General features: G+C 47.5%; 1 protein-coding gene across 1 annotated transcript in view; it reads left to right on the forward strand.

The window, feature by feature from the left end:
* The first annotated feature begins 2,486 nt into the window (after positions 1 to 2,486).
* The window catches only part of ECEL1 (endothelin converting enzyme like 1), a 75,985-nt gene continuing 63,597 nt past the window's right edge, over positions 2,487 to 14,874 (forward strand). Inside the window, exon 1 of the mRNA XM_087965558.1 lies at positions 2,487 to 3,350. Within this exon, the coding sequence (XP_087821684.1) occupies positions 2,559 to 3,350 (792 nt within the window). The 5' untranslated portion in view covers positions 2,487 to 2,558. The remainder of the gene's footprint in view (positions 3,351 to 14,874) is intronic.

The raw sequence follows: 14,874 nt of genomic DNA on the forward strand, positions 1-14,874 counted from the left end.
TCTCCTTTCTTCTCCTCCTTTCTTCCTCCTTCTCTTCCTCCTCCTCTTCCTCGTTCTTCCTCCTCTTTCTTCCTTTCTTCCTCCTTCTCCTTTCTTTCCTCCTTTCTTCCTTTCTTCCTTCTTCTCCTTTCTTCTCCTCCTTTTCTTCCTCCTTTTCTTCCTCCTCCTCCTCTTTCTTCCCCTTCCCCTTCCTCGTCCTCCTCCTCGTCCCCTCCCCAGCTCGCATCCCGGCGTCCCCAGGTACTCGGGGAGGGCGAGCAGCCGCGGTGGGCGGGCCGGGGAAGGGAGGGGAGGGTCGCACGGCAAATCTCTCTCGCTGCCTCCGGCGCCACTCGCGTCCTTCGCCGCCGCCCGAAGCGATGCCAGCCGTTCCTCCCCACGCGGCTTAACGGGAAGCCCGTGGAGACGAGAGGTGGGAAGAAGGGTGAGGGGCGCTCAGGGCATCCCCCCAGCCCGACCGGCGCGGGGGGGGGGGGGGGAATCACCGCGGGGCGGGGGCGTGTCCGCACCCTCCTCTCCAACTTTCCTCGCGTGTTTCCCTTCTCGCGTGGCGTGGGAGGGGGCGCAACAGGTTCGGCGGTCGCAGGGGACGGGGAGTCGGAGGGGTCGTAGCAGGTTGAGAGGGGGGCTTGGCTTGGGAGGGAGGGGATTTCGCTGGTTGCCCCACGGGCGAGGCGCCAATAGGATGCCCGCGGGGAAGGGTCGCCGTAGCTGGAGGGGGGGAGAGGAGGCAAGAGGGAGAGGAGGGGAGATCCTGGTCACCACCACCCCGCCCCCTTCGAAGTGGTTCCCTCTCGCCCGGAGCCCCCCCCCCGTAACCCGCTTTCCTCCTTCCCTTCCTTGCGGGCGAAGAGGAGAGGAGGAGGAAGAAGATAGAGGAGAAAGAGGAGGAGGAAGAGCATAAGGAGGAAGAAGAGGAGGAGGAAGAAGAGGAGGAGGGGGAAGAGCTAGAGGAGAAAGAGGAAGAAGGAGGAGGAAGAGGAGAAGGTGGAAGAAGAGGTGGAGGAAGAAGAGGAGAAAAGTGGAAGAAGAGGAAGGAAGAGGAGGAGGAGGAGGAGGAAGAGAAAGAGCTAAGAGGAAAGGAGGAGGAAGAAGATAAGGAGGAAGAAGAGGAGGAGGAAGAAGAGGGGAGGAGGAAGAGCTAGAGGAGAAAGAGGAGGAAGGAGGGGAGGAAGAGGAGAAGGTGGAAAAGAGGTGGTGGAGGAGGAAGAGGACGAAGAAGAAGAGGAGGGTGCCGGTGGGTGCCCGCCGTCCGGCTTCGGTCCCGGGAAAAGTTCTCGCGGCTGCCCTCCTGCCCCCCTCCGTCCGGCCCATTGACTCGGACAACCCGGCTTCTTTCGGGGCGCTGTCCCTGCGCCCCCTTCCCCTTGTCCGGCAAGGCTCGGACGCTCCGAGCGGGCGTGGCAGGGAGCGGGAGCAGCCCGTACCGCATGTGGGAGGCTTTCCCCGTGGACCGGTCTGCCCCTTGGGACGGCCGAGAGAGAGAGAGAGAGAGAGAGAAGCCGAGGTGGCGAGGGTCTCCCCGAGATCATCCGCACGTTCCAGGGCCGACTATACCGTCCGCTCCCCCGGCTCGTAACTGATCCCCCGAGAAGGCGAGGTGGATTCGCCAGGTCTCCTGGCTCCCCTCCCCTCGATCTCCGGGGAATCTGGCAGGGATCTTGCCCTCGGCTCCTCTCCAGATTATCCGAAGCGGGCTCATTTAAGGAAGGGGGCGATGGGGGGGACCCTGTATTTTCCGAGGCAGCATCAGCTGCGAATAAAAGGAAGATTTACCCGTCCGGCTTCCTTGAAAAAAGGAAGCAAGACCCAGCTGGTTAAATCAGTGGACGGGGGACCACTTGGAGATCCCAGGATAGTGAGCAGTGAAATTTGGGGAGAGATTCCCCCCTGCAGAAATCAATGGGGACCCATTTTCCCTCCTCCTGCCGAGGGAAGGAGGGCGAAGGAGGCCCTGGGAGCCCAGCTGCGAGGGTCGATCTCCCGCTTGACTTTCCCTTGCGGGGGATCGAGTCCCGCAAAAGAGATCGTTTGGGTGGGCGGGAAGCTGGTTGGGATGATCTTACAAGCCCCCCTGCCCAACGTTTGCAGATCCAGGCAGTGGCTTCTCTCTCTCTCTCCCCCCCCTCCCGCCCACTCGTGTTTTTCTTTTAATTTCAAGAGAACAAAGGAGAGACGGAGGAAAATCCCAGCGAGAGACAAGATCCAGCGGGAAAAAACGGATGCATGAAACAGATTCCCTCCCTTCCTTTTCCTCCGGCTTCCTTTGCCGGAGTGGAAAGATTCAGCAGGAAAAAATCTCTCTCTCTCTCTCTCCAGATTTTTATCCTTCTTGCAGCTGATGAAAATAATTTCTTTTTTTCCAGAGCGGATCCCTCGCCTCGGACTTTTGAAAGAGCGGCTTGATTCCCGGGGAGCATCTTTAGTGGGGAATCCTTGCGATTTTTATTTATTTATTTTCTTTCTCTTTTTTTCAGGATCTGGTGAAAGAAGCTGCAAAGCTTTGACGCTTGGCGTGGGGCGCCCCCTGCTGGACACCACTGGAGAATGGCTGCCCAATGACCCCGGGGTTCAAATCGACAGCCAGCATGGAGAAGACTTACTCGCTGACCGCTCACTACGACGAGTTCCAGGAGGTGAAGTACGTCAGCAAGTACAGCAGCAGCGGGGCCCTGCCCAACGGGTTCAACTTACAGCTGGGCGCCGCCGGGGCCAAGAAACCTCGCTGCGGCCTCCCGCGGTGGAGCCGGAGGGAGATCTGCCTGCTCTCTGGCTTGGTTTTTGCGGCGGGCCTGTGCGCCATTTTGGGCGGCATCTTGGTCCTCAAGTACCTGGCTTTGGATCAGGCGGCCTACTGCTTGGAAGGGTGCCAAGAACGCCGGGCCTTCAGCAAGGCGTCGCGATTCATTGCCACCAACATTGACCCCACCATCGACCCTTGCAAGGACTTCTACTCCTTCGCCTGTGGCGGGTGGTTGCGCCGGCACGGCATCCCGGAGGACAAGCTAATCTACGGCACCATCGCCGCCATCGGCGAGCTGAACGAGGAGAAGTTGGGACGGTTACTCCGTCAGCCCGTACGACGTCCTTATCGGGCCTCGGCCGAGCGGAAAGTCAAGGAGTTTTTCCGTTCCTGTCTGGATATGACGGAGATTGACCGGCTGGGCGCCTGGCCGATGCTGGAAGTCCTTCAGGACTGTGGAGGATGGGATATGGGGGCCCTGGGGGGGCAAGGCCGGTGGGACTTGGATGAGCTGTTCTACAAGACGCAGGGAGTCTACAGCACCACCGTCTTCTTCGCCTTGACGGTTAACCTGGACAGCAAGAATTCCTCCCGCTACGTCATCCGGGTAAGTGGATGCCACCGATTGGGACCGTGAGTGGATCAGGAGATGAAAAAGGGGGCGAACGGACAGAAGGGAGGACCAGATCTCTGGGGATCAAGGCCTCTTGGGTATATTGGGGGTCCCCATCCCTATTTCAGGGACACCACAGCCCTCTTTGCATGCAACCAAACCTAACCCTGGAGAGATGTATAGACTTCAAGTCTGGGGATTTTGAGAGTTGAAATCCACACCTCTTAAAATTGCTGAGTTGAGAGATCGTTTGGATCTCTTGGGAGCTAGGTCGACCTCTAGTGGCTGTGTCATGAATTGCACCTGACAGCGGTGTGCTTAATATTCCTATTTTTCCTGATAAATCTTTTCATCTATGACTGCTTTGCGTTTGGGAACATACAGCAGCACCCTTGAACTCAGATCCTCTTGTGTTCATACAGCTTTTTTCCCTCTCTTTTGGTGTTGATTTTTTGATGCATTCTGAACTCGCCCCCTCCTTCTTCCCATTGAAAAACCAAATAATCGTTTTTCAATCAGTGATCGGTCCAAAAGGCTGAAGTTATTCTGTTTCCAGCTGTTAGAAAGTGCCTTCTCTCCCAACATTGGCCAAAGGATGCACCCCCTTCTCACATGTCATAATGTCATTGTGATTTTTAGCAACTGTCTGTGCATTTCTCCTTGCAACTGGACAGAAAACCAACAGATGTTTTGAAGGCAACCCAACCTGGCCGGCTCACCAAAAAATCTCTTGTTTTTATTCAGCCTCTTGGGAAAACCATTCCTCCTGCCGTGTCAGGAGTTTAGTTTTTTCAATATTGATGATAGTTAGACATGAAAACCATAGACTGCAACATCACTAGAATTGCCAGACAACAAACAACGGATGGGAAGTCTGTAGAGATTCTCAGCCATCCAGATCATGATTGTCCCAAAATTACTTTTTTTTTCCAGGAGGTAATTGGACATTCTCGTTTTTTCTTTGGAAGACGTTTCGCTTCTCATCCAAGAAGTTTTCTTCCACTCTGACTGGATGGTGGGGAATGGAAGGATTTATATTCCTTGCAGACAGCTGGTCATTTGCATCCTTTTTAGAGGGTTGTTGAGGCCACTTGGGAGTCCCAAAGGTGCTTTTTCAGGAAGCAATTGGATTTTCTGTTTTCTTTCTTTCTTTTGAAGACGTTTTGCTTCTCATCCAACGAGCTTCTTCAGTCTGACAGGAATAGTGGGGAATGGAAGGATTTAGTTGAAAATTAAAAACAAGAAAGTTCAGTTGCCTTCTAAAAAAATAGCACCTTTGGGAGAACCATGACTTAGATGATAGAGAATCTCTACAGACTTGTAGCTAATATAATTTGGGATGAACACCTTTCGGTGGTGTGGGAGTAGGAATGGGTTTCCAGAGAGAAAAATTGCAGGCTACAGGAACCATTTGCACCACTCAGGTGACCCTGAAGACACAGACAAACCTCCAAGTGGCCTCAACGACTCTCAAAAAGGATGCAAATGACCAGCTGTCTGCAAGGAGTATCAATCCTTCCATTCCCCACCATCCAGTAAGAGTTGAAGAAGCTTCTTGAATGAGAAGCAAAACGTCTTCAAAAGAAAAACAAGGAAGTCACCTCCTATTGGGACAATAAATGGAAACTAAATCAAGGATAGAAGCAACCTGGAATTAAGGAGAAACTTCCTAACAGGGAGGACAATTTACCAGTGGAACAGCTTGCCACCAGAAGTTGTGGGTGCTTTCATCAGTGGAGGCTTTTAAGAAGAGACTGGACAGCCACTTGTCTGCAATGGTATAGGGTCTCCTACTTGAGCAAGGGGCTGGACTAGAAGACCTCCAAGGTCCCTTCCAGCTCTATTCTGATTGATTGATGGATTCGCAGCCCCAGTATCATACGCATTAATTTATTTTTCTGGGCTTGTGGACCGCTTCAGTCGTGAACGGCTCTCAGTGGCATTCATCCCCGTCTCGTCGACAACACTGCACACAATGCCCTAAAATGAAAACAAATCAAGAATATTGTGCAAACCCCGGCATCTGACGCATCGGCGTTCGGATGAGGATAATAATCCCATCTTCCTTTGTTCCTAGGCAGATTCTCCCCGTTTGGAATCCTCCAGATGTTGTCAGCTGCCACTCGCAGCCTCGAAGCATGACAGATTGTCAGGATGCGAGCGAGCAGGGGAAAGCTGACTTTTAGGATCCCAGGGGTGGTGAATCCGACACTGCCTTTCTCCTCTTAGTAACCCTATCTTCCGTACTCATAGGCTACACTGCCCAAACTCCTTAGCCCAGCTCCTCAACCAGCAGCACGGAGCTTTTAACACTGCTGGGGAGAGCTTTGTGTAGAAAGAATTTGAGGAGGGGGCTGTTTCGTTTTGCAAACTAGCCCCTGGGCAGATGCAACCCCCTCGTTTGGGGTTGTATGCGGTGAAAATCTACAAGAGTCTAAAAGAGTCGAGGGGTAGATATGCACCAAATGGGGTTTAAGGGCACCCCACCCTAACCTTCCCCTCTGCTCTTCAAACAATGTGCCATTTGTGGGCAGAGAAATCAATTCTTCAACACAAACCAAGATCGAATTCAGACAACCGAGAGTACTGCATCCAGTTTTGGTCACCACACTATAAAAAAAAAAGATGTTGAGACTCTAGAAAGAGTGCAGAGAAGAGCAACCAGGAGGATTAGGAGACTGGAGGCTAAAACATGCGATGAACGGTTGCAGAAACTGAGTTTGGCTAGTCTAGAGAGGAGAAGGACCAGGGGAGGCATGAGAGCAGCCTTCCAGTCTGCCAGGAGGGGGGCCAGCTATTTTCCAAGGCACAAGGAAGGAAGGAAGGAAGGAAGGAAGGAAGGAAGGAAGGAAGGAAGGAAGGAAGGAAGGAAGGAAGGAAGGGGAGGGAAGGAAGGGAATGGAAAGAGGGAGAGAGAGAGAAAGGAAAGAAAGAAAGAATGGAACGAGGGAGTGAGAGAGAGAGAGAAATGAGAGAAAGAAAAAGAAAGAGAAAGAAAGGAAGGAAGGAAGGGAGGGAGGGAGGGGAGGGAAGGGAAGGGAAGGAAGGAAGGGAATGGAAAGAGGAGAGAGAGAGAGAAAGGAAAGAAAGAAAGAATAGAACGAGGGGAGAGAGAGAGAGAAAGGAGAGAAAGAAAAGAAAGAAAGAAAGAAAGAAAGAAAGAAAGGGAAGGAAGGAAGGAAGGAAGGAAAGGAAGGGAGGGAAGGAAGGGAATGGAAAGAGGGAGAGAGAGAGAAAGGAAAGAAAGAAAGAATGGAACGAGGGAGTGAGAGAGAGAGAGAAATGAGAGAAAGAAAAAGAAAGAGAAAGAAAGAAAAGGAAGGAAGGGAGGGAAGGAGGGAGGGAAGGAAGGAAGGAAGGAAGGGAATGGAAAGAGGGAGAGAGAGAGAAAGGAAAGAAAGAAAGAATAGAACGAGGGAGGAGAGAGAGAGAGAAAGGAGAGAAAAAAAAGAAAGAAAGAAAGAAAGAAAGGAAGGAAGGAAGGAAGGAAGGAAGGAAGGAAGGAAGGAAGGGAATGGAAAGAGGGAGAGAGAGAGCAAGAAAAAAAGAAAGAAAGAAAGAAGAAAGGAAGGAAAGAAGAAAGGAAGGAAGGAAGGAAGAAAGAAGGAATGGAAAGAGGGAGAGAGAAAGAAAGAAAGAAAGAAAGAAGAAAGAAAGAAAGAAAGAAAGAAAGAAAGAAAGAAAGAAAGAAAGAAAGACATCTGAGCAAACCATGGATGGACAGAAGACACGTCTATTTTAAGGAAAAGAAGGATAGGGGTGACATGATAGCATCTTCCAATATCTCAGGGCTTCCCACAAAGAAGAGATGTAAAAAAGATGTTGAGATTCTAGAAAAAGTGAAGAGAAGACCAACCAGGATGATGAGGGGACTGGAAGCTCAGACATATGAAGAACGGTTGCAGGAACTGGGCCTGGCTAGTCTAGTAAAGAGAAGAACCAGGGGAGACAAGAGAGCATCTTCCAATATTTGAGGGGCTGCCACAGAGAGGAGGAAGGGGTTCAAGCTATTTTCCAAGGCACCAAAACTCCAGACAAGGAATAATGGATGGAAACTGACCAAGGAGAGATTCAACCTGGAAATAAGGAGAACATTTCCTGACAGGGAGAATAATCAACCCAGTTGTCTTCAGAAGTTGTGGGAGCTTCATCTCTGGAGGCTTTCAAGAAGAGATTGGACTCCCATCTGTCAGAAATGGTGTAGGGTCTCCTGCTTGGGCGGGGTGGGTGGGTGGGTTGGACTAGATGACCTACAAACTCCCTTCCAACTCTGTCAATCTGTTCAATTCGATCGGCACAAAACTTTGGTGGGCTTCTGTTCTGTTGCACCGAGTTGGTTGTTTCCAAGGGGTGGGGGATGAAAAGGTGTTTCGGGTGAAGGGAAGTGGGGAAGGCTCCCATGTCTTCATTTGGCCCCTTTAGTGCTAAACCAGAGAGGTTTGAAGAAAAAAAGCCAGGCGCCTTCGCAAGTGCACCACGTCCTCAGATCAACACGCTGGGATTGTTGTGATTTTCTCGTCATTTGCTGCCATGGCCGATTAGAGGAGAGCAGAGGCAGCTCCAATCATATCAAACAGGCAAGAAACGGTATTTTATAAGCAGCCGGTCACGTCTCCCGCCGGGTTTAACCCGGTGATTGAATGTGTGCACTGCACACAAAACATTGACTCTTTAGTTAAGCATACTGTCTTTGTTTGCGAGATACACAAGCCTCACAATTCTGGGCCCCACTCCCAGGTTTTAAAGCTGAGATTAATGGCAGGCTTATTTATTAATTAAGCATCAAACCGGTTTGTTAAAATTGACCAGCTAAATAAAAGAGAGATTGCTGACACTTGAACGTAAAGTCTGAGTTACGGAGCAGGTCTTCCCGGAAAGTTTAAGAAGGGTGGATGGATTTCGAGAGCTGGCTGGGGACTTCTGGGAGTTCAAATCGCTGCAAGCAAGCTGGGGAATTCTGGGTGTTGAAGTCTCTGCAAGATGGATAGGGAATTCTGGGAATTTAAAATCCATGCATGCTGGCTGGGGAATTCTGGGAGTTAAAAAAAATCCATGCATGCTGGCTGGGGAATTCTGGGAGTTAAAAAAATCCATGCATGCTGGCTGGGGAATTCTGGGAGTTAAAAATCCATGCATGCTAGCTGGGGGATTCTGGGAGTTAAAAATCTATGCATGCTAGCTGGGTAATTCTGGGAGTTAAAAAAATCCATGCATGCTAGCTGGGGAATTCTGGGAGTTAAAAAAATCCATGCATGCTGGCTGGGGAATTCTGGGAGTTAAAAATCCATGCATGCTGGCTGGGGAATTCTGGGAGTTAAAAATCCATGCATGCTGGCTGGGGAATTCTGGGAGTTAAAAATCTATGCATGCTGGCTGGGGAATTCTGGGAGTTAAAAAATCCATGCATGCTGGCTGGGGAATTCTGGGAGTTAAAAAAATCCATGCATGCTGGCTGGGGAATTCTGGGAGTTAAAAATCCATGCATGCTGGCTGGGGAATTCTGGGAGTTAAAAATCCATGCATGCTGGCTGGGGAATTCTGGGAGTTAAAAATCTATGCATGCTGGCTGGGGAATTCTGAGAGTTAAAAAATCCATGCATGCTGGCTGAGGAATTCTGGGAGCTGAAATCTGTGCATGGTAGCTGGGGAATTGTGGGCGTTGAAGTCCACCCATCTTAACGTTTCTGAGTTTGGAAAGCATTGTTCCAGAGTAATGGAACATCTGTCTCACTTAAGCATGCTAGTTGGGGAATTCTGGGAGTTAAAAATCCATGTATGCTGGCTGGGGAATTCTGGGAGTTGAAGTCCACCCATCGTAAAGTTTCTGAGTTTGGAAAGCATTGCTCCAGAGTGATGGAGCATCTGTCTTACTGAAGCATACTGGCCGGGGAATTCTGGGAGTTGAAATTCCTGCAAGCAAACTGACTAGGGAATTTTGGGAGTTAAAAGTCTATCCATCTTAAAACTGCTGAGTTGGGGCGTGATGGAAGATCTGTCTAACTGAAGCATATTGGCTGGGGAATTGTGGGAGTTGAAGTTTTGCCATTAAAGAGCAGTGATGCCCATCAAACTGTCCGTGTTGGCAGGCCCCGTTGTGTTGCAAACCCCATTTTTATGCAAGACTCTTGTGCCAAAATGTCCCCCAAAGGCTACAGTCTATGGAGATTCTCAGTCATCCAGGTCCTGGTTCGAAAGTAAACTTGGATTCTTCTACTCAGTCAGAACTGAAGAAGCTTCTTGGATGAGAAGTGAAACATCTTCAAGGAAAAGCAAAGAAAGTCCAGTTGCCTTTTGAAAAAAGCATCTTTAAGACTATCAGCTCTGTGATACTTATTTATTTGTTTGTTTTTCAAATATTCCAAATCTGTCAGCATTTATTTATTTTTCAAATATTCCAAATCTGTCAGCAACTCAGACAGCTAAATTTTGCAGAGAAGAGAAACGTATTAGAAGCAGTTCCAGGCTTCTTGGCAAACAGAAAGCATTTTTATTTTATTTTATTTCTTTTTTCTTTTTTCCTCTTGAAGATTGTTCTGTACAATCCAAGGCTGAAATGCTTTTCAGTCTCAGATCTGGAAAAAATTTCCTTTCAAGCCTCAGTCTTGGGTATATTGGCTGGTTTTCTGCCATCTGGACCGAGCCTCGCCATCCTAAATTAGATTTGTATATAGTTATAAAGACATTATTGTTGGTAATAGCAAACTTATATAAACCATGTTCTATGAAGCATGGTAGGCATAAAAGGAGAAATATAAACAGAAGCAGGGAAAAACAGGGAAAGGAAAGAAGGGGGAAACAAAAAATTAAATTAAATTGAATTTAAAAGCTAGAAAAAAGGAACAAAGCAAAGAGGAATTGGAATATTCTGTAATTTTACTACATTCCTCCATAACAAATGTTTAATTCTGGAGCCGTACATTAAAATCACTACCATTCAAATCTTAAGTGCTGAATTCAAACAAAGGTTTATGAAATGACATCTGATCTAGCGATTCTGTTACTGTAAACCTCAAAAACTGGTAAATTTTGTTCGTTTTTAAAAATAGATTAATTATCACCTTTTTTTTGCAGTAGTCCAGGATTTAGATAAATTCTAGATGTTTGCAATGTAGTTTAGCATGTTGGAATTGTGATTTTCTTCTTCCTTATCTCTCTCTCTATAAAAGCGAAATACCCCTCACGCATCATCACAAAATCTCCAGAACCGTAAAGCCTACAAACTTGAAATTTGGCACGTATCTTCCTCTTGGCTTCTAGGGGCTCACTAAGAAGGGATTTTTCCAAATGACCCTCAGAGCATTTAAAGTATTTTCTATATTATTATTATTATTATTATTATTATTATTATTATTATTATTATTATTATTATTCTCACTAAGAAAAGATTTTTTGAAATGACCACCAGAGCATTCGTATTTCCTACATTATTATTATTAACACGCTCTGATAAGGAGTTCTACTCCCCCTCCCCACCTGAAAAGAAATCTCTTCCAAATGCAAAACACAAGCAGAGGAGAGGAGTTTCAGTTTCACAGCAGCAACCAGCTTTAGTACAGAACAGTTGAGCTAAGCCACGCCCAGGCTCCTTGCTGTCTCTTTCTTGCTCACATGCCAAATACTGTTTCAGTTTCCAAACAGCCCTCAGTTCTCTCACACACTGACAGGACTCTACCCAGATGAATACCGATGGATGCTGGGAGGCAGAGGCAGAATTTCTGCCCCTTATTTTCCTTCCCACAAACTAAGCCCGACCACATACGTTTCGTAGCAAAGCACGGGTATCGAGCTAGTCGCCATAATATTTGAGCTGTTGTTTCTCAATCTTGGTCGCTTTAAGACGCATGGACTTCAACTCCCAGAATTCCCCAGCCAGCCATGCTGGGGCTGAGCCATTGTTTCTCCACCTTGGCTGCTGTGAGGCAGGCCAGGGAATTCTGGGAGTTGAAGTCCCACATGTCTTAAAGCGGCCAAGGTTGGGGGGAAAAACTCACCAATCTAAGTGATAAAAAACAACCAGGGGGACCTGTCCTAAATTAAAGGAGTCTAGATTCAGCAAGGGAGTCAGGAGAGTGAGTCAAAAAAGTAAAAATGGCGGCTGCCACCACGCCACCAAGACACCATCCATTTTTATTAAGATGGGGTGACCTTCAATTATATTATGACAACCGCCATTTTGATTTTTGGACTCATCTCTCCGTACACCCCTGCAGTGTAGGCCCTGCCTTTGAACAGGATGGAAAGATGTCTGTGCTAGTTTGCTCCCACCTGCACACTTCTGCATGGGCTTTGTAGTCAGAGTTCCCAACTCCTTCTGGTATAGGTCGTCCTCCACTTACCACCATGGAGCCCAATGTTTCTTTCGCTAAGTGAGGCGTTTGTGAAGCAAGTTTCGCCCCATTTTACGGCCTTCCATGCCCCGATTGTTAAGCGAATCACCGCAGTTGATACGTTCATCGCCCGGTTGTTAAAGGGAATCTGGCTTTCCCGTTACATCGGAAAAGGGGGAAATCATGTGATCCGGGGACATTGCAACCGTCATAAGCATGAATCCGTTGGTTGCTTAGCGGCTGTTTAAATTTACGACCGTCCTTTCAAAAATTCTGAAGTTATGCTGCTCACCCACCCCGGGGTCACATGACTCGTGTCAACTCAAAAATAATTCCCTGTTAGAGTTGCCAGCAGAAAGGGAGTGGGGGAAAGCAGTGCATTCCTTAAATGCTTCAGATAATTGCTAGGCAGCCCAAGCTGTTGGCGTGCAAGATTATTACTGGTGAGCATGATTGATGACTCTTGGCTATGGATGTGTCCCATTGGAGAATATACATCCAGGGGTGGGGGGAAGACCAGGGTCAAGGGGAAAATGAATGATGTGTCGCAGAGTCGGCTGCACCCAGGTAGCGCCGGCATGTTCACTCCTAATAAATCTTTTAAACTCTGAAAGATGGCGGCTAGAGGCTCCTGGTTTAAATGGATGCCGGAACCCTAACATCATGTTTATGACCGCTTGCCGTGTCCCACAATCTTATGACAGCTTTTTTTGCACACCAACCATTTGCTTCAGGTTCCTCGAAAAAAAGCAGCCGTAGCAAACAATGGGTTCACTTAACGACCACTGCGAAACAGGTCGTAAAAACAGGTCCAGCCCCCTGAGGGCCCAACTGTCAGGATGTGCGCCTGTAATGGGAAGGCGCAGTGACGGTTGTAAGCTGAGGACTATTAAGACCGCAAAGAGAGCAGACAGAAATAGGATTGTCAACGTTGCCCCCTCGTGCGAATCCTGCCGAACGTCGTTGCCAGCTTCTCCTTTTATGGTCCTCCTTTTAAGCCTCTCATCTTTCCTAAAACTGTGTTATAGTTTATATGCAAGAGCCTTATTACGAGTTATCAACCCTAATGTCTTTATAACGTTCAATAAAAGATGATATTAAAAAGAAGAGCGGTCGTGGGATGGAGAGGCTCGATCCAGGCGGCAAACAATTCATCAGTGACAGTCGTAACGTTTGCGTGTTGTTGTCCCCAGGTGCCTCCTCCCCTCCCCACCTCCCCCCCCGTGTCCCTAAAGTCCCCATGGCCGTTTTAGCATGAGCGTTTCTGCTTGGGAGGGAATGCTGGGCTTTGTAGTCCAAAGTACACGTAGTTCTTGACTTACGGCCATTTGTTTAGAATAGAATAGAATAGAATAGAATAGAATAGAATAGAATAAATATTGGATGAATAAAAGAATAGAATAGAGTAGAGTAGGGTAGAATAGAATAGAATAGAATAGAATAGAATAGAATAGAATAGAATAGAATAGAATAGAAATTACAATAGAATAAAATAGAAAATAGAATAGATAGTAGAATAGAATAGAAATAGAAAAGAATATAGAAAATGAATAGAATAGAATAAAAATTACAATAGAATAAAATCGAAAATAGAGTAGAATAGAAAGTAGAATAGAATCAAAATTAGAGTAGAATAGAAAGTAGAATAGAATAGGATAGAAAAGAGAAAAGAATAGGAAGTAGAATAGAATCGAAATTAGAATAGAAGAAAATAGAAGAAAAAGAATAGAATAGAATAGAATAGAATAGAATAGAATAGAATAGAATAGAATAGAATAGAATAGAACCACAGAGTTGGACCTTGGAGGTCTTCTAGTCCAGCCCCCTGCTTAGGCATGAAACCCTATACCATTTCAGACAAATGGTTATCCAATCTCTTTTTAAGTTCTCAGCTTAGGACCATTTGTTTAGTGAAACTTCAAATTTACGACACTGGAAAAAAAGTGACCTATGGCCATTTTTCACACTTACAACCGTTGCAGCATCCCCCATGGTTACACAATAAAAAATTCAGACGCTTGGCAACTGACTCCTACTTACGACAGTCCTGGGGTCACGTGATCCCCTTTTGCGAACTTCTGACCAGCAAAGCCAAAGGGGAAGCCAGATTCGCTTAACGACAAGATTACTAAATAACAACTGCAGCGAACAACTGCAACTTAACCACAAGGTTACTAACTGAGGCGCAAGGTCAGAAAACGGGGCAAACCTCACTTTAACAAGTATCTCGCTCAGCAACGGAAACGTCAGGCTCAATTATAGCCATAAATCGAGGACTAGGGAGACGAGATTGAGGGAAGGCTGAATTCTTGCAAACCCAGTTCTAGTTTTCTTTTGCACGTTGTGTGTCTCAGGGCAGTGTACGAACACACCTGGGAAGGATGGGGAGAGAGCGGTGGGCTGGTTTTCACACCCACCACTTCTCCGCTCCCGATTGAATCTCCGGAATGAATTTTTGCCATAAAGGAAATTAAAATCGGCAGGGTAGAACACCGTTTTTCAAAAGAGGCATTTCACATCCCAAATAATCCAGCGGTCATTGGACGTTTTGGCCATAAGAGACAGCAGGGTCTGGCACGGATCGACAAAGGTGGATATTTTCCACATTAAAGCCCACGCAAACGCTAGATTCACACAAGACTCCAAGCAGAGGTGGGATTCAGCAGGTTCTGACCAGTTGTGGAGAACCGGTAGCAGAAATTGAGGCCCCCATCTATTATCTGCCTCCCACTGAGTCCCAGCTGATCGGCTGGGTCTCCTTTGGTTGCCCTGCACAGGAGAACGGAGCTGGAAAGCAGGCTAGCCATGCCCACCAAGCCACGCCCACAGAACCACAATAGTAAACAAAATTGAATCCCACCACCCTGGTTATATGAAAAACAGCTGCAGGATCTGGGTTTGGCCAGTCTAAAGAAAAGAAGAATTAGGGGTGACATGAGAGCAGCTTTTCAGTATTTGAGCGGCCGCCCTGAAGAAGAGGAAGGGGTCAAATTATTCTCCAAAGCATCAGAAAGCAAGACAAGGAACCATGTTTGGAAATGAATCAAGTAGAGAAGCAACATGCAATTAAGGGGAAACTTCATAACACGGAGGAGGAAGGAGAAATCAGAGGAACGGCTTGCCACCAGAAGTTGTGGGTGCTCCATCACTGGAGGCTTTTAAGAAGTGTCCAGAGCAGGGGTGTCAAACTT

Source organism: Notechis scutatus, chromosome 4 (assembly GCF_049901735.1).
Source record: "Notechis scutatus isolate UNSWTSFEM ecotype Mainland chromosome 4, rNotScu1.2, whole genome shotgun sequence".
In the NCBI taxonomy this organism is placed as follows: Eukaryota; Metazoa; Chordata; class Lepidosauria; order Squamata; family Elapidae; genus Notechis; species Notechis scutatus.